General features: G+C 36.7%; 8 protein-coding genes across 8 annotated transcripts; 5 read left to right on the forward strand and 3 right to left on the reverse strand.

The window, feature by feature from the left end:
- Positions 1-3104, forward strand: PPL_12526 (pleckstrin domain-containing protein; the record flags this gene model as incomplete). Its single annotated transcript, XM_020583257.1, has 3 exons — positions 1-1405; positions 1527-1725; positions 1793-3104. The coding sequence occupies 3 exons, from the start codon at positions 1-3 to the stop codon at positions 3102-3104; spliced, it is 2916 nt and encodes a 971-aa protein (XP_020429444.1).
- Positions 3105-3545: 441 nt separating this feature from the next.
- On the forward strand, positions 3546-4787 carry PPL_12527 (RING-H2 finger protein; the record flags this gene model as incomplete). Its single annotated transcript, XM_020583258.1, has 1 exon — positions 3546-4787. One exon carries the CDS (start codon positions 3546-3548, stop codon positions 4785-4787), a length of 1242 nt encoding a protein of 413 aa, XP_020429445.1.
- Positions 4788-5155: 368 nt separating this feature from the next.
- On the reverse strand, positions 5156-6337 carry PPL_12528 (neural Wiskott-Aldrich syndrome protein; the record flags this gene model as incomplete). The annotated part of the gene is made up of 1 exon (XM_020583259.1): positions 5156-6337. One exon carries the CDS (start codon positions 6335-6337, stop codon positions 5156-5158), a length of 1182 nt encoding a protein of 393 aa, XP_020429446.1.
- Positions 6338-6852: 515 nt separating this feature from the next.
- On the forward strand, positions 6853-7650 carry PPL_12529 (Mob1/phocein family protein; the record flags this gene model as incomplete). Its single annotated transcript, XM_020583260.1, has 3 exons — positions 6853-7203; positions 7301-7425; positions 7524-7650. 3 exons carry the CDS (start codon positions 6853-6855, stop codon positions 7648-7650), a joined length of 603 nt encoding a protein of 200 aa, XP_020429447.1.
- Positions 7651-8013: 363 nt separating this feature from the next.
- PPL_12530 (DNA polymerase epsilon catalytic subunit A) lies at positions 8014-15324 on the reverse strand (the record flags this gene model as incomplete). The annotated part of the gene is made up of 5 exons (XM_020583261.1): positions 8014-8098; positions 8224-12663; positions 12731-14457; positions 14560-14781; positions 14857-15324. 5 exons carry the CDS (start codon positions 15322-15324, stop codon positions 8014-8016), a joined length of 6942 nt encoding a protein of 2313 aa, XP_020429448.1.
- A 635-nt stretch (positions 15325-15959) lies between these two features.
- On the reverse strand, positions 15960-16931 carry PPL_12531 (uncharacterized protein; the record flags this gene model as incomplete). Its single annotated transcript, XM_020583262.1, has 3 exons — positions 15960-16152; positions 16287-16691; positions 16795-16931. 3 exons carry the CDS (start codon positions 16929-16931, stop codon positions 15960-15962), a joined length of 735 nt encoding a protein of 244 aa, XP_020429449.1.
- Positions 16932-18411: 1480 nt separating this feature from the next.
- On the forward strand, positions 18412-20098 carry PPL_12532 (uncharacterized protein; the record flags this gene model as incomplete). The annotated part of the gene is made up of 2 exons (XM_020583263.1): positions 18412-19344; positions 19409-20098. The coding sequence occupies 2 exons, from the start codon at positions 18412-18414 to the stop codon at positions 20096-20098; spliced, it is 1623 nt and encodes a 540-aa protein (XP_020429450.1).
- Positions 20099-20338: 240 nt separating this feature from the next.
- PPL_12533 (Putative mitotic control protein) lies at positions 20339-24310 on the forward strand (the record flags this gene model as incomplete). Its single annotated transcript, XM_020583264.1, has 3 exons — positions 20339-22798; positions 22866-22993; positions 23071-24310. 3 exons carry the CDS (start codon positions 20339-20341, stop codon positions 24308-24310), a joined length of 3828 nt encoding a protein of 1275 aa, XP_020429451.1.
- Positions 24311-24461: the final 151 nt, after the last annotated feature.

Raw genomic sequence — 24461 nt, forward strand, 5'->3', positions numbered from 1 at the left:
ATGACAGAAGAAAGAAAATTACTAAAACATCAAATTGAATTTCAATTACAGCAACAGCTACAGAAATATCAATCTACCTATCAAACACCATATCAGATAAGGCCTTCTTTACAACAACAACAGCAACAACAGCAACAGCAACAGCAACAGCAACAGCAACAGCAACAGCAACAGCAATATAGTCATAGCCCACAGAATCATCCACCACTTCCACCGTTACCACATCATCAACAACAACATAATAATAACAATAGTCAATATAGTCGTTCACCCAAAGGTGGTATTTTATCAATATCTTCTCAACCACCATCAACACCACAACCACCATCAACCTATTCAATAAAGTGTAGTACAAGTCGTTTCGATCAAAACAGTGATAGCAGTTATTATAATCAGAATCATCATTTCGAGGTAGAACCAGAGGAATCTGAATTTGAAGAACCAGAGTTTGAAAGTGAAGAATTAGAAAGCGAAGAAGCAGAATACTCTTGTTATACACAAACTGAAAATTATTATTACCCTTACGACGACAGTTCAGAAATGTCAGATACTGCTTTGGCATCTCCAAAGTCACATTTGGACGGTGCCTCTGAATTAACAAAAAATAATAGCAATAACAACAATAATAATAATAATAATAATAACAATCATAATATTCCAACTATTACAACAACATCAACAACACCATCATCATCATCACCACCATTATTATCAACGTTACCACCAATAATGCAACCACCTCCACCATTAATGGCACCACCAATGTTACCAAATAACAACAGCAACAATAATATAAATCATAATCAATCGGAATCAATAGACTATACAGCACGTTGGTCTATTTTACATAATAAGATGAAATGCGTAGACGACAAGCTGGATCCATTGAAGCGTGGATCGATTTTGATAGAGCATCTCTCAGAGATGAACAAGTTGGCAGCATCACAGGTGATGGTGATGAACGAAGAGGAACAGGTCAACTCGGACGGAAAGGACAGCGACGATCTCTCTGTGAGCAGTGCCAACCCACCAAGTGACACCATCGTACTCACTGGAATCAAGTTGTTTAACGATAAGCCACGCAAAGGTGTAGAATACTTTTTGTCACAGGGACTCATTGAGAAGACACCACAATCGATATCAGAGTTCCTACATACATGTCCACTGCTGAACAAGCGTGCAATCGGTGATTACCTCGGTGAAAGCGATGCTTTTTGTATCGAAATACTCGAGGCATTCATCGCAAGATTCAATTTTCAGGACTTGGATTTCGACATGGCACTTCGTCAGCTTCTCTATTGTTTCAGACTGCCTGGTGAAGCTCAGAAAATAGATAGAATCGTACAAAGATTCGCTAATCAATTTTATAGAGATAATATTAAAAGTGGTATATTTGAAGATCCAGGTAAGCTATTAAAAAAACAAACAATTGCTTTTAAAAACAAATCTACATATTTATTAACTAATAATATTTATTACATTATTATTATTATTATTATTATTATTATTATTATTATTATTTTTAGACGCTGTATATATATTGGCATTTGCTATTATTTTATTAAATACCGATGTTCATAGTCCTGTTATCAAGGCGACATTGACCAAACAGAAATTCATAAAATCACTCTCACGTATCAACAATGGCAAAGATCTTCCTCTCGATTACATAGAGGATCTATATGATAGAATTTGTTCAGATGAAATCAAAATGAATCCATCAGAGTATGTTATAATAATATAGGATTTATAGTTATTCTTAATATTAATTTATTATTTTCTTTTATTAAAGTGCACAATTCCCGTATGCAGTTAAAAAAGGATGGTTATATATTAGAGTAAAAGGAAAGGTAACAGAAAAGTGGAGTAAGAAATGGTGTATTCTAAGTGAAGGATCACTCTATTTCTTTAGAAAGCCAAGTGATACTATTCCCATTCGATATTTACATCCAACCGTTATCACACCACAAGGCAAAGAGGTCAAGGGTAGAAAGTATTGTTTCAACCTCAACCATAGTTCGCCACCCATCTTGATGGACATGATTGCCAAAGAGATGAATCAATTGTCGACCAACAAACACAAAGCACTTGCCAATCAAGTTGACCAACAGCAACAACTGGTATTCCAAAAGATGTTGCAAATGACCGCCAAAGATCGTCCTAAAGTACCGAGATTCTGGGATAGCGTTGCCGAGAAGATGGGTGACGAACTGAGTCCGAGCGTCAACAATATTCTGCGGTTGGAACAGATGCCCGTCGAAGTACTCGACACCGATTCAGTGAGCTCTGTCGACACACTCTCGGAATCTTCGCAATCCGCTGCCTTTTACGAAGAGGAGAGTGTCTCCAGTTCGATCTCTTCAAGTTCCTCCTCGCCAAACTCACCGCTTTCCAGCTCGGTGCAGCAACAGCACGGTGGCAAATATCTTGACGTCACAGATCCAAAGAAGAAAGGATTCTCATTGCGATTCGGCAAGGCAAAGAAAGAACAACTACAGATGCAACAACAACAAGGATATCAAGAGAGTTTGGCACGAGAACGTGAAGCTGCCGCCGCCGCTGCTGCCGGTGGAACCACCAACAACAACAACAATAACAATGGATACCCACCAAATCACTCACTGACACAACCAAGACCTTCGCCAACACCCTACAAACCTGGATCATCCTCTTTGATTAGATCATCGAGTATCTCAACGTTCTCAACACCCTCATCGATGTTGTCTTCATCGCCAGCCTCATCACCATTGTCCGGATCCACCAACTCCAACAGTAGCAACCAAAGTTCTCCAGGTGTACCATCATCTGCATTATCTTCAACATCCACTACACCAAGTAAAACTCCACCATCTTTCCACAACAACAACAACAACCATAGTAATAATAATAATCATAGTTCAACCACCACTACAACAACAACTACATCCAACAACAATCATACTAAATCACTTGAACAACAAAACATTGAACACTTGATGAGACTTCAACAAAAAATGTTGAAATCATCTAAACAAACCACTTGTATACTCAGTACCGAAAGTAAGCGCGAGATGGAATCATGGACCAGATTAATTCTATCACAATTCCAAAAACAACAACACTAAATTATCAAATTTATATTGATATGAGAAAAAATGCGTCGATCAAACGAAGAATCAGAAGAAAAAAAAAAACACAATTAATAATATTTATTTCGATCAAAGCTTAATAAGTGAACATCAATAGAAAAAAAATCATGTAAAATAAAATTAAATTAATGTTAACACCAAAAATACACACATATCTTTATCCATTTTTTTTTTGATTTGATAAATTTCTTAGTTTTTTTATACCTGCTAATTTTTAAAGAAAATTTAGAGAAAAAGTGGGAAGTGAACTTTTAATTAATTGCTTTTTAATTAAAGAAACTCAGTGTTGTTATTTTCAGTTTAATCACTTTTTTTTTTTTTTTTCCCAAAGTAAAACTCCTATTTATTTATTTATTTAATTGTATAAACCTATTTCTCAAATAATAATTCGATCAACTAAATAATTATTTTTATAAGATGGGAAAAGGTAATAATAATTTAGTAAAGTTGGGTGATTTCACAATTACGTCAATTTCTGATCCGGGTGGCAAGCCTGTTTCAGAAGATTTAACATTTGGTATAGATGAATTTTTATTACCAAAAAAGTCAAAGCAAAGATATAATAATAAATCCAAATCAACAAATTCACAAATAAATAAATCCAATAAACAATCCAATAATAATAATAATAATAATAATCATAAAACTTTTTCCAGAACAGAAATTGAACAGCTTTTCTCTTTTAATTATAAGAAAGATATTAGAGACATAGCTGAGGAATATATTCAAGATAAGAATAGTAATACAGAAGAAATGGAACAAGAAATAGAAGTAGCAGAAGAAGATTCCGGAGAAGGTGGAAGCAATGGTTTAACAGTAAAGGATTTTGAATATATTAGTACAGAAAAAGAAGAAGAAGAAGAGAAAGAAATGGAGTTAAAGAATAGTAATAATATTGTAGATAGTAATAATAGTAATTTTGAAGATGTAGTTTTAGAAATCGAAGAGGAAGAAGAGGAAGAAGTTTTAAGTTTTAGTGTAAATAGTTTTTTGGATAAGTGTGATTTTGAAGACAGTTGGGAAAATGAATTTTTTGGAGTAAAGTTTGACGGTGAACATTTGAGACACTGCAACAAAAATAAGAAGGATAGAATTAAGAGATTCTTTGAAAGCTCATACCTGAGTAAGAAGGAGTCCGATCAACGTGCATGGATGTCAAGATACTTCTCCACAGTCAAAGGTGGTGAGCCATTGCGTCAACAAGAGAGATTGAACAGAACTTTTAAGCCAAGCCAAGATCAAACCTACGAAAAGGAGTTGCAGGCTGCCATGTCAATGTCCGCCGCTGAATATGACCGTACCGTTGGAAGATCACTTGCCGTCACAACACTTACTCAACGTCAAATTAACGATTTGCTCAACCGTGAACTTACCCCAGAAGACTATGAATTGCTACTGCTTTTGGACAACTCAGTCAAGCCAAAGACCACCCCAAAGGAAGTTTTGAGAACATTGCCAACCGTAAAGTTCTCGCTTTCCAACACCAATCACTCCAATTGCGATACATGTATGGTTTGTCTCAACGAATTCAATCCAAACGAAACCGTTACCAATCTACCTAAATGCAATCACATTTTCCATGGTGAATGTATTAACAATTGGTTGGCAAACTCTTCAAGAAATTGTCCAATCGATGGACTGCCTTGTTTTGATTGCTGACTAAATAAATATATTTTAAACAAATCAAATCTTATTTTTTCTTTTTAACTTTTACCTTATTATTTTTTAATTAACTTTTTTTTATCACAATCAAAAATAATTTTTGCAACAATTGTTGCTGAGTTAGTAGACGAATATGTAATTGGTCGAGAGATAGACATTACTAAAGATACCATCCACTGCGTATAGTTAAAGTTAGAATTTAAATCTAACAAATAAATAGATGAGAATATTTGATAGTTTTGAACAACAATCGATGCAGTTCCAAAACAATTGGTTCAAAAACTTGAAGATTCAAAGAAATTTAAATTTTTATTGTACAACTCCTTCAATGATGATAGTTTCTTAAGATGATCATCAGAATAAATCTACTCGTCTGACCAATCATCATCGTCGTCATCATCATCTACATCATCTTCTCTCATGTTTCCTCTTCTTTGAGCCATAGCGAATGCAAGAGTGTCTACGAGTGAACGATTACCAGCATCATCAAGTTTGTGGAGTTCTGGAAGATCTTGTTGGGTGTGATCGACCTTCTTGAGACTGGCACCTCCTCTGATAGCAGAGAGTAGATCGGCACGACCACCGCCACCACCATCGCCACCACCTCCACTGGTTGGAGGTGGTGGTGGTGGAGGAGCACCACCTGGGGGAGGTGGGGGAGGAGGAGCAGATTTCGAAGGGGGTGGTGGTGGAGGTGGTGGTCCTCCTGATGAAGGCTTGTGTGCAGGTGGTGGAGGTGGTGGCGCTGAACGGTTGCCCGATGGTGGTGGAGGTGGTGGTGGATTCGAACGGTTGGCAGACAAACCTGGAGGTGGTGGAGGTGGTACACCACCACCGGCAGCAATGGACTCACCGATGACATTGACAATGAACTGAGCGGTTTCGGCATTCTTCAACTCCTTCTTTGTGATACCGGCAGACTGGAAAAGCTTACGCCAATCGGGTGGAATGTTACGGATTTCGAAACCTTGCGATGGATCCCAACCGATGTGAGATTCATGACGGAATCCGGAGGGTGCTGAAATCACCATGACTTCATCCTCCTCATCGGTGTTACCCAAGAGTTTGTCAAAGAAACCCTTCTTCTTCTTCTTCTCTGGCTTGGAGGCGGTGGATTGCGCAGCAACCAAGTTGGTCGAAGACTTTTGTGAAGAGGCACCAGTGCTGACGAGGTTTGGACGCATGCACTTTTGCAAGGCTTCGTTGAGCTCTTCGGCTTCCTTGACATCGGCAAACGACAAACCAAAGACGGCACTGTCACCCTCAAAGGTGTAGAAGAACTCACGAGCACGGTGCAACTCGAAACCTTCGTACAACTCTTGCTCGAAAACGACACGTGTCGACTTCAAGTCAAAGATCTTGATGTAGTTGGTCTTTTCGATACGGTGCGAGATGACAGAGCAGGCACCGACGACACCGGTGTACTCCCAACCACCTTGTTTCACTTCATACAATCTAGCTACTGTCGATGACTTTACATCACAACTAGAGCTATGAACAACTCCTAGTTGATTCTTTTCTTGTTCAGTTAATGTCTGAACACCCATTTACTATTATTTATTACTACTTATTACTGTTATTACTAATATATCTATATTTTTTTTTTTGAAATGAGTTTTTTTTTTTTTTTTTTTCAACTAATATGTGACACAACTTTTTTTTGATTAAATTGTTTGCAAAACCCATTTCTCAACTATTTTTTTCTATTTTTTTTTTTTTGCCAATCATATTTTTGTATCAACCTATTATTTTATTTATTTTAATTTCTTTTGATCAAAAAATCTTCCATTTTTTTATAATCTCAGAATAACCAGTAACATATAAATTTAAAATGAATAGATAAATATGATTAAATCAAATATAACACACAATATTGATAAATATTAATTTTAACTGTTCAGTTTTTTGGTTTTTTTTTTTTTTTTTTGGGTGATGGGAAAAAACTTGGGTGGGTGAAAATCAATCAAACCAAGAATCATATTCAAAATTTTTTTGGATTTATTTATATTTTTTAAACTATTATAATAATTTTTTTGTTTTAAAGAAAAAAAGAAAAAGAGAAATGTTTGCTTTCTTTAAAGAAAAAAAAGATAAAGATAACTCTATCAAACCAAATGTTAAACCAAAGAAGAAGCACCCACAAGGAACAAGCAGATATACTTTGAGAAAGAGTTTGAAAGAAGGTTTCCTCAAAGGAACTCTTGTCAGAGACTCTGTTAAATGTCCACCAGGTGAAGTGGAGAACGATTGGATTGCAATTCACACCATCGAGATCTATAATACGATGAACCATTGTTATGCGTTCGTACAGGATTACTGCACTGAAGAAGGATGTCCAAAGATGAATGGTAATAAAGCAACCTATCTTTGGAGTGATGGTACATCAAAGCCACAAGAATTACCTGCAAGAAAAGTAAATATCACAATACATACATCAATGTGAATGATAGATTGTTTAGTTGATTATCTAACATTTCCATTTCCTTTAATTTATTTGCAAATATTTATAGTATATTGATAATCTATCAAATTGGATTGGTGATCAAATTGATAATCCAGAGATTTTCCCATTAGAAGATAATTATACAAAAGCATTTAGACCTGCTGTAAAGAAGATTTTAAGTAGAATTCTACGGTAACTATCGGTTAATACATTCGTGATTCTTCTTTAAAGTAGATAAAGTTTAAGTTAGGTTTAACTAACAAATATTCATTCTTTAACATTTATAATAGTGTATATTCACATATTTACTATCAACATTGGGCTAATATAAAGACGTTGGAATGTGATAAACATATTAACACATCATTAAAAGTATGTTTAAACAACTATTACAACTCAGTTGATCATTATATTTAGTTTCGGTAATATAACTAACCAATTATTGCTCGTTTAGCATTTCCATTGTTTCGTTCTTGAATTTAATCTGGTTGATGAAACAGATTTGAACTTGATGAAAGATGTATTCGATAAGATTTAAGCACAAACAACAAATAACAACATCAATTTCTTCCAAAACAAAACAACTCAACCTCAACCTCAACCTCAACTCAACTCTCTAGATTTAAAATCAAATATAATACTACAATATTGTAATACAAACAACCGAATGAATTAAAAAAAAACTCTTTTTTTCTTTTCTCCTCTAAACAAAAAAAAACAAAGATAATAATAGTGTAAGTTTACAATAATACTTTGATTTATTTTAATATTTCTTTTAATTTATGACCATTTAACTAATCCTTCTACAATCTCTTGTAGCCAAACGAATTCGTAGAACTTGGCGATATTACCAAAAATAATTAATCTGTGTATATTAGTAATTAAAAATAATAAATAAAACAAAATGATTATGATAGAATTAGATAAAAAAGAAATAAAAATACTTATTAGTTTGATTGATATATTTAAGGTGTATAATTATAAACTTACTCTTTTTGTAAGGTTGAGCTTGGTTCTCTACATTGGTATTGACCTGAACAGGTATGACAAATGTCACTGAGATTGTCAATCTTGATTTGAGCACATTTCGAGCATTTCAAATCCTGAAGATGATATGAGAGTGATCGACGCTGCACAGTTTCAACGAGGACACTTTCGATTTGACCTTTGTTGTAGTTGTTACCGCATTGTGCGCAGACGAGCTTGTTGTTGGTTGCGTTGTCACGCAAAAGATCAATGTCACGACACGAATAGCAGTAGGAGCAAATGACATCGGACATCACATACGACAGACATGGATCTTTGAAAACCGCTTCCTCTGAGAACTCACGGATATTGATGATACGCATCAAGTTCTTACGGAGACGTTGCACTTGGTTATGAAGTGATTGATCCAACATCAATACGTGACAGACCGACTTTACAAACTCTAGTGCCGGATTGGTAAAGTGCAAGTGACTGCCTGGGAGCGTTGGAAACTCATCGGTATTCTCTGAATACTTTAAACCTTGAAGAATTTGTACGATTCTATTGTTGTCTACAACCGAATTGAATTTATAAGGCAGCAACTTGTCTTCCTCTTCTTCATCGTCTTCATTCCAATTGGAATTACTGTTTCTAAGAATATTCTTGTCAGCATTATTATTATTATTGTTATTGTTGTTTTCATCTTCATCTTGTTTATCATTATCATTATTATTATCATTGTTGTTGTTGTTGTTGATGGGTGTTGTTTTTGGTTGAAGAATATTTTGAATTCTCTGTTTCTCATTGTGAATGTAGAGTTTGTGGATGAAATCAGAGATGACCAAGAGGAATGAGTTTTGAATGGATGGTGGCAGGAACTCAGATAGATTCCAATGTGAAATGAGATCGGTGGTTTGGTTACTGGTTGTGTCTGGCGATACTTTGTTGTTTTGATCTTGGCTGGGTGGTTGTTGGTATACTCCACCAAAGTTGGAGACGTCCATCCACAGCAGATTATTCCAAAACTTTGTAGGTTTGATTGTGATCCAAGAGAATAGCTCTTTCTTCTTGATGACAGTGATGATATAGCTACAATATTGCTTGGCATCTTCGATCGATGTCTTCTGGGAGCACAGGATGATACGGTTGAAATTACCGTAGATCACCTTGCAACCGAGTTTCTTGAATTCGAAAATCAACTGTAGGAATACCTTTTTCATTAGTCCGTGAAGAGTACGATGAATGATGGGATCGTACATTCCACTGTAGGGCGAACTTATCCACCGGTAGAAATGAGTCAACAGCAGATCGGGAGTCGGGTTGTTTCTGCGATTTCCCATGACCAAGTCGAGCGACCAACGAGTCACCATCTTTCTGAGAATGTTAAACTCTTTGTCGCAGCTGTTAAACTGCTCCATTGCTGCAGAGGTTTTAACGATCTTTTCGTAGTTTGGCTGCTTGTCGACAGAGTTGTCAAAGTTCAGTGTTTCACTGTCACCGTTGTTCAGTTGTCCACCGATGATTCCCTCGATATCTGCGAGATGCGATGACTCTAGAATTGTATTGACAGCCAAACCACCGATATTCAACTCGAAACAGGCGCTGTTGTAGCAACCCGGTTGGTTAATCTCAGTCTTGCCGAGTTCCTCATGGAATTTGGCGTCGTCCTCTTCGGAACCACCGAGGTCTGGACAATTGGAGAGAGACATCCACAGGAGATGATTCGACTCCTTCAGCATTCTAGAGTAACAGACATCAGAGACAAACGAGGCATAGTCACCCTTGAGATTACCGATTGGAATATTAGCGTAACGCGCCAGTCCAGTAAAGTATTTGATGTAGTTGTCGACTTCGCCAATACGTGTCAAGAGTGGTTTGAGTGCATGAACCTCCCAATTGAATGGTGAATACTGTGAGTCATATTCGTGAGAAATCATTTGAACTTTGGCGAATTCACGAAGCAATGGGATGTCATGATACATCTCGACGATATTTACAACCTGAGTCACCAAAATAGTGGCACCCTTACGCTCGGATTGATATTCCTCGAGCATCTTGTTGACGGAACGTCTACCATTCTCCATCGATGTGTCAATCTTAAAGTTAAAGGTAATCGAAGGATACTTCTCACCGAGTGAGTTGAGAAGTTTCTTGCTAATCGAGTGCGATTGATATGGATTAACAAAAATGATTGTACCTTGCTTGCTGTGGAAGTTGATCACCGCGAAAATACCATCTTTTCCATCCTTACTGTTGTGATAGAGATAGATCTGATGGAAGTTGGCCTCCGACATATAGCTAGAGGATCGATCAGATCCACGCGATTGAATGCTGTCAAGTGGATATCTACCATTGGCATTTGGTTTGGCGTTACGACGCAAACTAGCCATGCAACCGATCTGGACAATCGCAGAGATGTCGAGTGGAGTCTGTGTCTCGTAGACACCTTCGATTTGTGGCAGTGTAAAGAGTGTCGATAACTCTTTGGAGTTTTTGATGAATTCATCCTCTGACATTGAGTGTTGTGTGAGATGCAGACGTGGTTTCGAACGTGGAGGAACGGCGTTGGAAACCACCGGATTGGCACCATCGTATGGGTCGCGCTGGAAGCTGTTCAAGTAGAAATGACGTTGTAGTTCCACCTTGATTGGGATGAGCTGATCACCTATCAACGACCAGAAAGTATAGAATCCAGGATGATTGGTTGGATCGATCGATATGATATGCCATACTCCTTTACGTACCGCTTCATTCTGAGAGGTGAAGAAACCGTTGAAAGATTTGGCACTGTTGGATTGAACGGTCTTGAGCTCATCGAAATCCACTTCCTTTCCAGTTTTTTTCGCTTTGATTCTCGAACGCAACTTTCGCCAGTGTACTTTTTTGTGTTTTAACCAACCGTCAAAGTCAACTTCATACTTGGGACACTCACCAATAAGTTGCTCCTCTTGGTGACGCTTCTTCTTGTTGGCCGCCAGGTCAGAGGCGGTGGTGGCGCCAGTTCGTTTGTGCTTTGTAAACATTGGCGGTTTAGATGCGGCATCTTGGAATTTGTCCTTGAACATATCCTCGATGTCATCCATGTGTTGTGCCTTGTCAACCTTGTTGAAGAAACTGGTGATCTGTGTCTGTTGTCTCGAGTCATTCTGGCGCTTCAACTCCTTCAAGATCCAATCGGGGTGGAGTACACGTGGCACTGGATTCTCAACGTTCTGGAGTGCGGCGGGAAGTGTAATCATCTTTTGAATGACACCGGAAAGACGTTGTCTGTAGTAGTCCCAATCGATAATGTCACGCAAACCAACATCTTTTCCCTTGGTCCACTTTCGCAGGAACATCACTCTGACCTCTTCATCGGCGGCAAAGATCTCAGTGGGGATGGTACGCTCTGTGACTGGCGCACCAGCAGGCTTGTTGGCAATGATATACTGGCACTGCAGACCGGCATCCTTAACAATCTCAGGACCGAGGAACTCCTTCAACTTGAAAGCCGTTCCGATGGCAGTACTCTTTTGTCGGTCGTACTCCTCGAGCTTCTTGCTCATCTTGGACGACTCTGTGATGAGACGAATCAACTCCTTCTCATCGTAGCCATCGGCATGAGAATCCAGTACATCCAGCCAGTGGTTGGCAACGGCGGCAATCGCGTGGTAACAAGTTTCCAGTGTATTTCCTTGCAAGAAACACTGGAACAACTCTGTTTGGAACGTCTTGATGAGCTCCAACTCACCACGACGCTTAATCTCGAAACCCTTCAACTCTTGGACACCTCCCTGCTTATTGAAGACGGCATAACGCTTTTTCAGCTTGACATCCTTCTCCTTACCCGTGGGAATAAACATACATCCGTAAGGACCGTCCGATTCAAACTGAATCGAACACTCACTACGAGTGATATACTCACCGTTCGGACCCAGCTCTTGGTATTGGTGGTTGGTATAGAGTTCGGCAACACGCGCATTCAACAGCGCATTGAGAAAGTTAAACTTTTTACTCTTGCCATTCTTTAGCTTGAGCGAGTATTCCTCGGGGAACGACTCTGGCAGTATACACCAGATACCGTCGGTGTCCAGCTCGAGAGGACGACCGAGTTGCTCCACAGCGATACGTGCATTCTTGATGATGTTACTACCGGTGTGAGTTACGATACCGGCCATCTGCATAGAGTACCAACGAGATCCCTTTCTCATTACATAACCATAGAAAGAGTTGAGAATACACTTGTGTGCCAACTGCATAGATTCGTACATAATAACCATATTCTGACACTTTCCGAGATCGTGTGAGCTCGACCCTTTCTGTGCAGAATCCAAATGTCCTTTCCACTGACCATGTAGATCCTTATATACATATCTTCTATCACGGAACAACTTTACAGTATCGACATAGAATGAATTCTCTCTCATACAAACTGTATCCGATTTAATTTCATTTGAAATAATATGAGTTTTCTTATATACTTTCCTGTTGACAAAAAAAATATTAGTTGGTTAGCTATTAAATTCATCACAATAACAAACATTGTACATACTTTGAATATTCTTTTAATCTTTTTCTTAACATTATATTTTGTTCCTCTTCTGTGTGTTCTGAGAATGGTTTTTCTTCTGGTCCAAATCTTTCAGATTCGAGCTGTTGAAGAATTAAACGATACTCTGAGAAGTTGGAGGGTGAATAGTCACCTCTCCACTCCCAATTCAATGTACGTTGACAGTTGCTCTCTGGTTTGTTAAAGTCACAGGTTGCACAAAACTCGTCGGTGACAATCGAAGTTGGCTGAAGTCTGTTGGTCAAGATAATGTTTGGATACATAGCACTTACGTCCAAATGGTAGATCAACGGTTTGCTCTGTTGTTTCGGATTCTCTCTCAGTCCTGTGAGACGCGCAACAATATCGTCTTTGATCTGCTGGAAGTTGGTGAGATCATCATCGCTGACACCGGTCTCTTTCATCGCCTGCTGAATGATATTGTCGACGGCATCGATGTGAGTCTGAATCGCTTCGGCATCCAGCGAGAAGTGCGTGGGAATATCAGAACGGAAAATACCAGACTCAAGACACTCGACGTGTCCACCGACGTAGGTTTCCGATTCTACCAAGTGGCCTTTGTAGATCTTACGTTGCTCGTCGATGTGTTTGTTTGGGAAGATGACATTGGCACGGAATGCCTGAGTCATGAGTAGCGCTTCACACAGCGAACCGGAACCCTTACGCAGCACATCGTCGGGATTCAGCGGAATGATGTTACAGAGTGAGAAAATGAAGGGATGGATATACGACATGTACAGGTAGTAGGTGGCGACAGCGTCAGACACTGAGTAGTTGGCGAGACGCTCGGGATCTTCACGTGCCGACCGGACCATCTCCTCGGGATCCAACTCCAGCGGATTGTAACGCAGCTTCTTACGAACGACTTCCTTCAGACGGTGACTTCCGTGTGGCAGATAGGAGTCACGCTTCACCCAGCAGAATGCGTCCATATGTACAGCGGTCTGACCACGATAGTCTTCGTCCACCGTCTTTCTAAAGCCAATCTCGCGGTACAGATCCATTCCATGGTGTTTGGTACGCGCGTCTACAAACGGCCAATCGAAACCGTCACCGTGATAAGTGACAAATATGTGCGGACGCAACTCACGAATGTGAGAGAAGAAACGCTCAAGAGTGGCGCGCTCGTCTGGCTCATTGAAAACGGTGAACGGTCCTTCGTACTCTGGCTTGGGGGTGTACTCAAAGTCGTCGATATCCGCAGCGACAATCTCACGATTGACAATGAGAAAACCCTGGCGATCCAACATATAGGAAATCATCATAATCGAATCGATCTCTGGATCCGGAAACTTCTGTGGCAAATGCGTGGTTTCAATGTCAAACGCCAGCACCTTTGGATCGGGACGCTCTTCACGCTCGAGCAAGTGGCGCACCGTCGTTGGCGCGGTGGGAGAATCGCGCTTCACCTCGTACCACAGACCGACACGAATCTCCAGATCGATGGCAGCACGCTGGTAGTAGGTGACATCGTACTCTCTGATATCCAATATATACTCTGTAGCTTGTTTGGAGTGCGCCGACTTCCTATCGGAGCGGGACACCACCGAGTAAGCAGCGAACGGATCCTCATAGGCTTCGGTTGTCGATTGTCTCAGTTTGTTACGCTTCACCAACGGCAGTATATCACTACGAATTTCCAGTAGAGTTTGTACATTATGGAACCTTATCTTTAAATATTTCTTTTTGATTCCACTTAAATGATTTTCCTATATTTTTGTTTGTTTTTTTTTTTGTGGAAAACAACCAAATTAATTAATAAAACTGGAAACAACAAACTTGAATGATCTGATTGATCACCGATATCATACCAAATCTAAATCTTCTTTATCAATTAAATCTATTCCAGCAATCTTATTCTCGTATTGACGTTTCAGGTAGGTTTCCACCTCGGTGTGATGGTTGTCCTTGACGTAGATGTAGAAATAGGGATTGTAGATTACCCATGCTCTAAAGGAGGTTGCATCCTCTTGAATAAAGAACAACTCAATGCTTGCTCTATCGACTCCACTCTCTTTATCTTTTGATGAACTCTTTATTTATATCGTTATTTGATTAGTATGTTAACAATCGCAATGCAATTCAATGCTATACCGTTAGTTACTTACTGGTTTCATATTTAATAACCAACCAGTTCTAAGTGGTTGAAATTGATCTCTATCATCTTTATCTGTGTGATTTGTATGACTGCTGACATCCTCGATATCATTATCAATCACTTCATTGTTATCTTCATCTCCACTGTCTTCGATATCATCATTATCCCATCGTTTGTTAACCTTGAATTTATTGGTCGATGTAACTTGACCACCACCACCACCACCAGTTGTAGTATTATCATTATCATCATCTCTATTTACTTTATTATAATAACTTTTATTATTACTTTTTCTATAATTATTGTTGCTATTATAGTTATTATTATTGCTATTATTATTATTATTATTATTATTATTGCTATTGTTATTATATGTATTTCTTCTATAACCACCGGATCCGGATCTACCACCACGACCTTGTCCCATCATTTGGTTGGCAGTACCCGTAGTATTTCTCTTTTGATATCCACCTCCCATTTCTTTTTCTTCTTCTACTATCTATTTAATCTATCTATCTATTCTTGTCTAACTAATGATTTATCTTATTTATATGTTGTGTAAAAATTAATAAACTTTAGAAAATTAATTCAAGTTTATATGATTTATCTTTTTTTGTAATAAAATATGTATGATGAACTCTCAAAACACCAAAGTTAGAGAGACAATTATATAATGAATGTAATATACTTTATTGTAATACAATATAGATAAAGATATTTGTTAGTTAAATTTAAATTAATTAAAAAAGAAAATAATTATAATTATATTATTCAAAGTTTATTGATAAATTCAAACTTTCGATTTAAATTTTAAAAAAAGCGCGCGCACTTTTACTTTTTTGTTAATTTTTAAAAAATATTGGGGATGTTTGTTTAGATGGAAGTTCGGCAAACCTTTGGTTGGAAGTGTTTTGTTTGTTGTAGGGTAAACTATAGGTGATTGGATGAATCGAATCGAATCGAATTTATACGATTGTAAAAATGATAATAATATTTGACAAAGTAATATAATGGGAAGTACTGTAGAAAAAAAAAATAAAGTGAAAATTATAGAGTAATAAATATATTGGTTGATTGATTAATATGTTGTGTGCTGTGCTAGTATTGTTATTTTTAAACCTGTTGATATCCATGGTAAGCAGTACCGGAAATCTTTCCACGAATAAACAAAACACCATCTGTAATCAAAGTTCCAAATCCTCTCCAGAAATCGATATTTGGGAAAATATTGGCACCTTCATGATGTCTAACCTTCCAATTAATAATGGTTCCAAATATTATATATGCAGCTGAAACCGAAAGTAAACTAAAATTATAATAATAAATTAGTTAGTTATTTTGCTTTTTGATAAAAACCATTTGTATATTAATTGATTGATTGGATTGATTGATTTGATTGATTGAATGATTGATTTGATTGTTGTCAAATTTGATATTTACATGATTACGAAAATCCAACCACCACCAAGTCCACCCTTCTTTGAAGACATGTGATTTCCACACGCAGCAGTGACGTTGATAATGACCTGACAGTTTCCGATCTCGGTGATCGATTGAACTGACTCCTCACCGGTGCAGAGAATGTTGATGGTAGTTTTACGCACATTATTTTGACCTCCACATGTGCTTCCGGTTTGATAATCAACGACACCACCGTCTTCATCGTCGGTTCTCGGTGAGATTTGGATCATATTTTGATTACCAAAGGTGTACATGGTTGGACGTGGTGCACAGACCGAGGACGGTTTCAATTGAACTGCTGAATCATTACAAAATTCATTTGAACTGCAAATACTGAAATGATATTTCGCTCCACTAGTTGAACCTGTTCCAGTCCAGTCCTTACTATAATAGATAATAATGAATAATAATAATGTATACAGAATTAGTCCTTTTTTTTACTTTTCTTTTTCTTATCTTTTGTTTCTTTTTTTTCAATCAATCTTACCCAGCCAACTTTGTGAAATTGTAGTAAACACCTGTATCTTCATTATTTAATTCACATGGATTTACAATTTGTGATTGAGCAATCAATGCAAACACTGAAAGAATAACGAAAAATAATGAAAATTTCCAATATGTCATTATTTTATTTTATTTATTTTATTTTATTCTATTAAATAAATTTATTTATGTGTATGTGTTTTGTTGGTTATAAGTTGGAGTGTAAAGAAAGACAAAGGACACAAAGATGATGGAGATGAGAAGAAAAAGAGAGAGAAGAATAGGAGTTATCTTGTTGATTAATGATTGTTCGATGAGTCTCATAAAGAAAAAATCCCAAACCAGACTCAAGAAAAAGTGAGTAAAAACTAAATATCAAAAAATAAAATATAAAAATAATGAAAAATAAAAAAATAATCGTACCATCGCACACGCTCTGATATCTTCGTTTTAGATAAAAGTAAAAAACTAAAAAACCAAAAAAGACACAATAGGTGGGGTGTAATTTTGATGTTTGAGGACCAAAACAACCTAGCCAATAGTGTGTGGGATCTTAACTTTTTTTCGCAGATAAATAATAAAGTTCTTTTGAAAATTTTCTAAATTTTTGTAAAGAAAATTCCGGAGACGTCTTCACTATTGCTGAAATATCAATTTTTTCGATTAATTTGTGGTGTTACATTACCACCCTAACCTTTCTCTCGAGTTTTAGCAAAACTTTGATTTCAAAGTGACGATGTTGATTTAAAAGACCCATTATTTGTTTAAAAACTAATCAATACAAGTGCTTGTTATTGATGGCATGATAAATAAATATATTAGGTTGGTTGTGAAAATGAAAATATCGATTTTATTAGGATAACAAAACATAAAGCATTGTCGACAATGCTCCTAAAGAGTTCCGATGCAATTTAAAATAGATGAGGCATTGGAAATGAACAACAACTTTTCTTTATAAAACAATTAGGAAATATCTCATTGTTGTTTAAAATAAAAAATAGTTATTTTGATTTCGATATTTTAGTAGTTTAAATTTAAAAAGATATATTTTTAAAGGTATCTTACTAAAATATCTATCAAAATATACTTTTTTAAGTGATACTCTTTATTGAGTAGTGACTTTATAAAAAATATATATTTATGTGGTATGTATACAATCTACATTGTTATAGAATTCTGTTTAATTAGTGATGAGTGAAAGTAATAGAATATTGTTTTTATAATTATATATTATATTTGTGTTTAGTTTATTTTATTTTATTTTGATTAAATCGTATAACAATTATATTTGCACTACTACATTTGAATTTTTGAAACCAAAGTAACAGACTTTTTAAAAATTAATAACTGTTCCGCCCTAAAAAAAATTTTCAAATTTGAAATTCAAAAAATGATGAACATGTAATTCTACCGGTTTGAAAAAATACTGTTAGAAGTTGTGATTTTAATTTAATGGATTTTGAGTGAGGCTCTTATGATTTATTTAATTCATCTAAAAGAGGAAAGGATAAATTAATATATAATATATATATTTATTGTATTTTGTTTGTTTTATTGTTTGTTCGTTCTTTGTAAATACTATTATTAATATTATATTATTATAAAATATATAATTATATAAATGTCTCTAAACTTTAATAATAATAATAATGCTAATATTAATAGTTGTATAAATTTTAATATATTTAATGATTTTGAAAATAATAATGAAGAAGAATCAAATTATAAAAATGATAAGAAATCAACAACAAATAGTAATAGTAAAATAATGATATCACCATTACTACTATCGAGTAAATCACCAAATATCAATTGGTCAAGTACCAATAAATCATCGAAAAAACTGTTGCAACAACAAACGAAACAAAAAAAATCAAATCCCTTCATTGGACCAAAGTCTACCGGCAAGATTCATTTCCCAGAATTTCCAGTTTCATGGACTGTTGTTCCGCCACCACAAACACACTCACAGGCATCCAAAGATGGATCTTCTTCTTCCTCTTCGAGACCATGCAGCAACAACTTGAATCCAAAGAATATATTTAATTTCTCAAAGCTAAATGAAAGTGCTGCCACCACCACCACCACTTCTACATCGATGTTGATGTCGCCATCCATCAGCTTGATGCCACCCACTACCAGTAGCACTGCCACACCCTCACAACAACTGAATACCAGTGCCATGAATATCTCGATGAACAGTTGCTATAGCACAGGAACCGGTTACAGTAGTTTTATGCAGTCTCCACCGAGTACACCATCGCTCTATATGGCATCTGCCACTCCGGTCTCTGGCAATGCAGTGGGATATGGCCGATTGGAATGGTCGATTGATACACTCTCCACACTCCTACCTGTAAATATTACCATTGACGAGACCACCGCCGATTGTGACCAAAATGACACTTCACTTGCTGGCGGTGACGACAACAACACATCACAACTGATCTCCTCACTTCAAAAGTGGAAACAAGAAGATGAATTGATAGCTAACCAATTCTTTGAGAAACCATCTCCATATGAAACTGTATCATCATCATCATCTTCAATTATTGTATGTATATTAACATCTATTAGTTATTGTTTTATATTTGTTACTAATCATTGAAATATTATAGTGCCAAAAGAGAAAGTTAACTGATAGTTTTATTGATTCCGACGCTGATGTCTCTGGAATTTCTATTGTAGAGGAGTGTGATCATCTAGTAAATCAATTAACAATTTCAAATAATAATAATTATAGTAGTAAAATAACATCAACAGCAACACAAAGATCAAGTTATGGTAAATATATTATAAAAAGAATACCAGTAGATATACAACCTCAGCAAACACAACAAACACAACAACAAACACAACAACAACAAATCTGTACATTATTAGATGATGACTTATTCCTTACACCAATAGTACCAAATAGAAAATTAACATCATTAACTCCTCAAACACCTTTAATTTTAAATAATAATAATAATAATAATAATAGTAATAATAATAATAATAATAATAACAATAATAACAATAATAATAATAATAGTATAGTATCACCATTTTTAATACCATCAACACCAACCAATGATATATCTAATATATCAAGTATATCATTGCCAACGACACCGACATCCACCACAACCAATAACAACAAATACAAGTTTAAGCAACCGAATATGCCAGTGATACCATTATCGTTACCAGAGATATCACCAATCAAATGTAAGCAGCCTGCAACCGATCGATATTTAAGTTCACCACCGACCTCTCCAATGAAGTGTTGGTCCACTCTATATAACGTCGATTATGATATATAAATAATCATAAGTAAAACAACAACAACAACAACAACAACAACAATAATAATAATAATAATATTATTATCAATGAATTGATACACAACATTTAATTATTAGTTGTATCAATCAATATATTTACAAATAAATAAAACTATTAAAAAATCCGTTGTTTTTTTTTTTTGTTAAAAAATCTAAAGTGTTGATGAATTTCATTTGATTCATAAGATAGTAAACTATATCTATTGAAATATTCATTCAATGAAAGAGAATAGAGGTGTGATCATTGATGAAGGTATAGATCAATGTTACTCATTGACATTTGCTAAGAAACAAAACAATGGTGTTGCATGGATATCAAAAGAACAATATATTAGATCCGATATCAAATGTGGTTATCCAAATTGTTTAATATGTAAAAGTAGTAGTAGTAGTAATAGTGATAATAACAATAATAATAGTAAAAAGGATAAAGACAGTAAAGATAATAAAGATAGTAGTAGTAATAATAGTGTACAATATATAATAATACCAGATATAGATAGTATAATAAATTATTTAGAGATATTCGAATTACAAGAGGTAATAGATAGACATTTCATTGTGATAGTAGAGACAGTGTATAGATATGTACAGTATAATAGTGGTCCAAAGTACTTTGAACGTCTCAAACAACTGATAAACAACAACAGAGCAATCTACTTTACCAACGAACTCTTCACAGAAACATCAATTGAGAAACAACAAAACGAATCATTACACCAGTTCAATATCAGAAGATTGATAGCCGCTACACAATGGTATAGTAATCATCTACAACAACAGCAACAGCAACAACAACAACAACAATCAAAGACAATTAGTAAATTATCAGTTATATTTATAACATTGAATAAGTTAGAGAATGAAAGTAGTTATCATCAATATGATAAAAAGAGTGGTAGTGGTGGTGGTGGTGGTTCAACTGTAAAAGATGGATATTTAACATTGTCTAGTTATTTGACTATGCTTGGTATTGTCACTGCTTCGGAGTTGTACGATACTCTTTGTCTAAGTTTGACGTTGACTGGTGAGACTTTGAGTGGTGGCGGCGGCAGTGGTGGAAACGACAGTCAGTTCTATGAGAGATATTGGAATGACGATATCATGCAGGTGGAGTTGAAGTCTGGAAATATTATTGCTGGTAAATTGCATATCAATCAGTACAGTCGTGATCAAGCGTTTGTACAGTTGCCTGCCGATAGTATTTTTGCTACAAAGATGGCTGGACAAGACAAGATCATGATAGTCGGAAGGAAGAACATCAACAGAGCGATACACGGTGACAAAGTTGGAATTGCATTGTTACCACCTGACCAATGGATAAGCAACGAGAGTGACTCTTCCATGTTGAGGGATGACATTACCGAGCAAATACAGAGTGATCAAGTCACTGCTATCGCCGCTGATGAGGAGCAACAAACAGCCGGACAAACAGCCGGACAAACAACAGGAAAAACAACAGGGGATAATGGTAATAAGCTGATAACTGGTAAAGTTGTTGGTATATTTCAAAGAAATTGGAGGGATTATGTTGCTACAATAGAGAAGGGTGCATCGGTTGCCTCTAATTATGTTATGGTGGTTCCGCTCGATAAGAGGATACCCCTGATTCACGTGCCAACCAGGAATGCAGTAAACTATGTGGGGAAGAGGTTGGTTGTTAGATTGGATCGTTGGGAGTTGGGAAGCAGTCATCCTTCGGGTCATATTGTCAAGGCGTTGGGTACAACCGGGGATCTCGAGACAGAGTTGCTCTCGCTCATCAATGAGCACGAAGTCGCTCTGCCAAAGTGGACACCGCAACTGCTGGAGGGACTGCCTTCGCCCGGTTGGAAAGTGCCGGACGCCGAGCGGAAATACCGTCGTTCCATTGTGACGAGTCATCGCACTATGAGCATAGATCCACTGGGTTCAAAGGATATTGACGACGCCATCTCGCTTGGCTATCTCGCCAACAATCGCATTGAGATCGGTGTACACATTGCCGATGTCAGCTTCTTTGTTCTCGACGGCACCAAACTCGATGAGGAGGCAGCACGTCGTGGAACCACGCTTTATCTGCCCGATCGTAGATTCGACATGTTGCCTGCGATTCTCAGTGAGGACGTCTGCTCGCTCGTCGGTGGACAAGAGCGTTGCGCCATGAGTGTCATCTGGACGGTCAACCTCAACAACATGACCATTGAATCGACTTGGTTCGGAAGGACTATTATCTTCTCCAGTGCGGAGCTTCACTATCAACTGGCGCAGGATATCATCGATGGCCGAGTCAAGCAGGGCATGGACAAAGACGACGATGTTACCGGTGGAGGATTGAACGCCGGCTACAAGCGTCGTGTCTATAACGACACAAAGATAGAGGAGCTGAGAAACGATCTACTGGTACTAAGAAACTTTTATAGAGTCATGAGAAAGCAGAGAGAGATGAGCGGTGGTTTAGACTTGGAGTCAATAGAGGTTCGTTTCAAATTCAACCAGAACGATAAAACACAGCCCGATAAGATCGTATTGAAGAACGACCTCGAGGTTCATTCTCTCGTTGCCGAGTATATGATCTTAGCGAACGCATCTGTCGGTACGAAAATCCATTCACACTATCCTGGTGGTGCATTACTTCGCAGACATCCAAAACCAAATCAACTTGGATTTCAATCATTAAGAGAGTTATTTGATTTATGTGTATGTTTTGTTTTTATATTCATCTATCAATAGCTAACTAACAAACTAACATTCGTTTATATACTAGGGATTTAAATTGGAAACAGATACCAACAAAGATTTAGCAAGTTCATTGAATAATGCTGTCGATGGAGATGATCCATTTACGAATACAATTATACGTTTGAAAACAGTTAATATTTTATCGGAAGCAATGTATGTATATATGAAATTAATGCTATTTGTTAAATACATTTATACTAACCATTTGTTGATGTTTTATAAATTACTAGTTACTTCTCAACAGGTTCATTAAATGTTATTGAATATTATCATTATGGTTTGGCTTTGGAGAAGTATACACATTTCACTTCACCCATTAGACGTTATGCCGATATTATTGTGCATCGTCAGTTGTGGGATGCCATTAACAACGTTAGAAACGACAAGTATCAAGATCACTCAGTTTCAAAGCTGGCTGCTCACCTAAATGTACGGCATCGTGCCGCCAAGACACTGCAGCGTGATGCCACACAGATGTTCCAGTCACTCTACTTTAAGCATCATCCAAAGCGCTCGGTTGAGGCAATCATCACCGATATCCGTTCGAATTCGATCGTTGTCTACGTACCAGAGTTTGGACTGCGCGATCGTATCTACCTGGTGACCAAAGACAACGAGTACATCACACCGGCCCAATGGAAAGAGTCACGTGGTGACATCACCAACATCAAGTTCAGTCCGCTCGACATTGAAGTTAGATTCACAAAGGAGCGAGATACTATCAAACTGCAGGTGTTCGATCATGTACTGGTCGATATCACAACGCAACAGGATGAATATCACATCCCGCCAGTCAAGATGGAGCTGATACAACAGATGGAGAGAAAACAACGCAATCGACAAATCAAGGGTGAAATGATGAACAATAAGAAGTTGATAGATCAAATCAAGACGAAACAAGACGATAAGAACGATAAGGATAAGGATAAAACAACCGCAGATATCTACGGACAGATCAATGCAATCGACGCCATTGTCATTCCATCTAAATCAGCCGGTGGTAAAGAGCAACAATCGATCTACGATTTAATCAATAAGTTTTCAGTTGGATTACAAATCATTGAGGAACATGGTGGTACTAAAATTAACTATTCCAAAGGTAAACAACAACAACAACAACAACAACAACAACAACAACAACAACAAGCAACATCTATTGAATCAAATACTACTTCAACTAATCAACAAAAATCAACAACAACAACATCCAATAATAATGAAGTATTAAAACTATGGTCAATGAACGATAAACAAATTAAAGACTATAGAACAAAGACAGATCGTGCAGTTCGTGATGCTATCAGTAATAAATATAAAATGATGAATAAGATGATCGGAATAGAAGAGGAGGAAGACAACGAAAAGATCGCACCAACTCAGACTGTTAAAGAGAAATATCAAGATATTATTAATAAGACAGAGCAAAACTTTGCAAAACTACAAAGAGATATTTATAAAAGTAGAAAATAAAGATTAATAATAACTAAAATAAAACTAAATTCACAAGTTTTAAATTATTAAAAAATAATGTATTATTATTGTCAATCACTTTCAAACTTAATTCATCGAGTTTATAAAACTGAATTAGAATTATTGATGATCACCATCAAAAACACACTTT

Source organism: Heterostelium album (assembly GCF_000004825.1).
Source record: "Heterostelium album PN500 unplaced genomic scaffold PPL_scaffold10, whole genome shotgun sequence".
Lineage (NCBI taxonomy): Eukaryota > Evosea > Eumycetozoa > Acytosteliales > Acytosteliaceae > Heterostelium > Heterostelium album.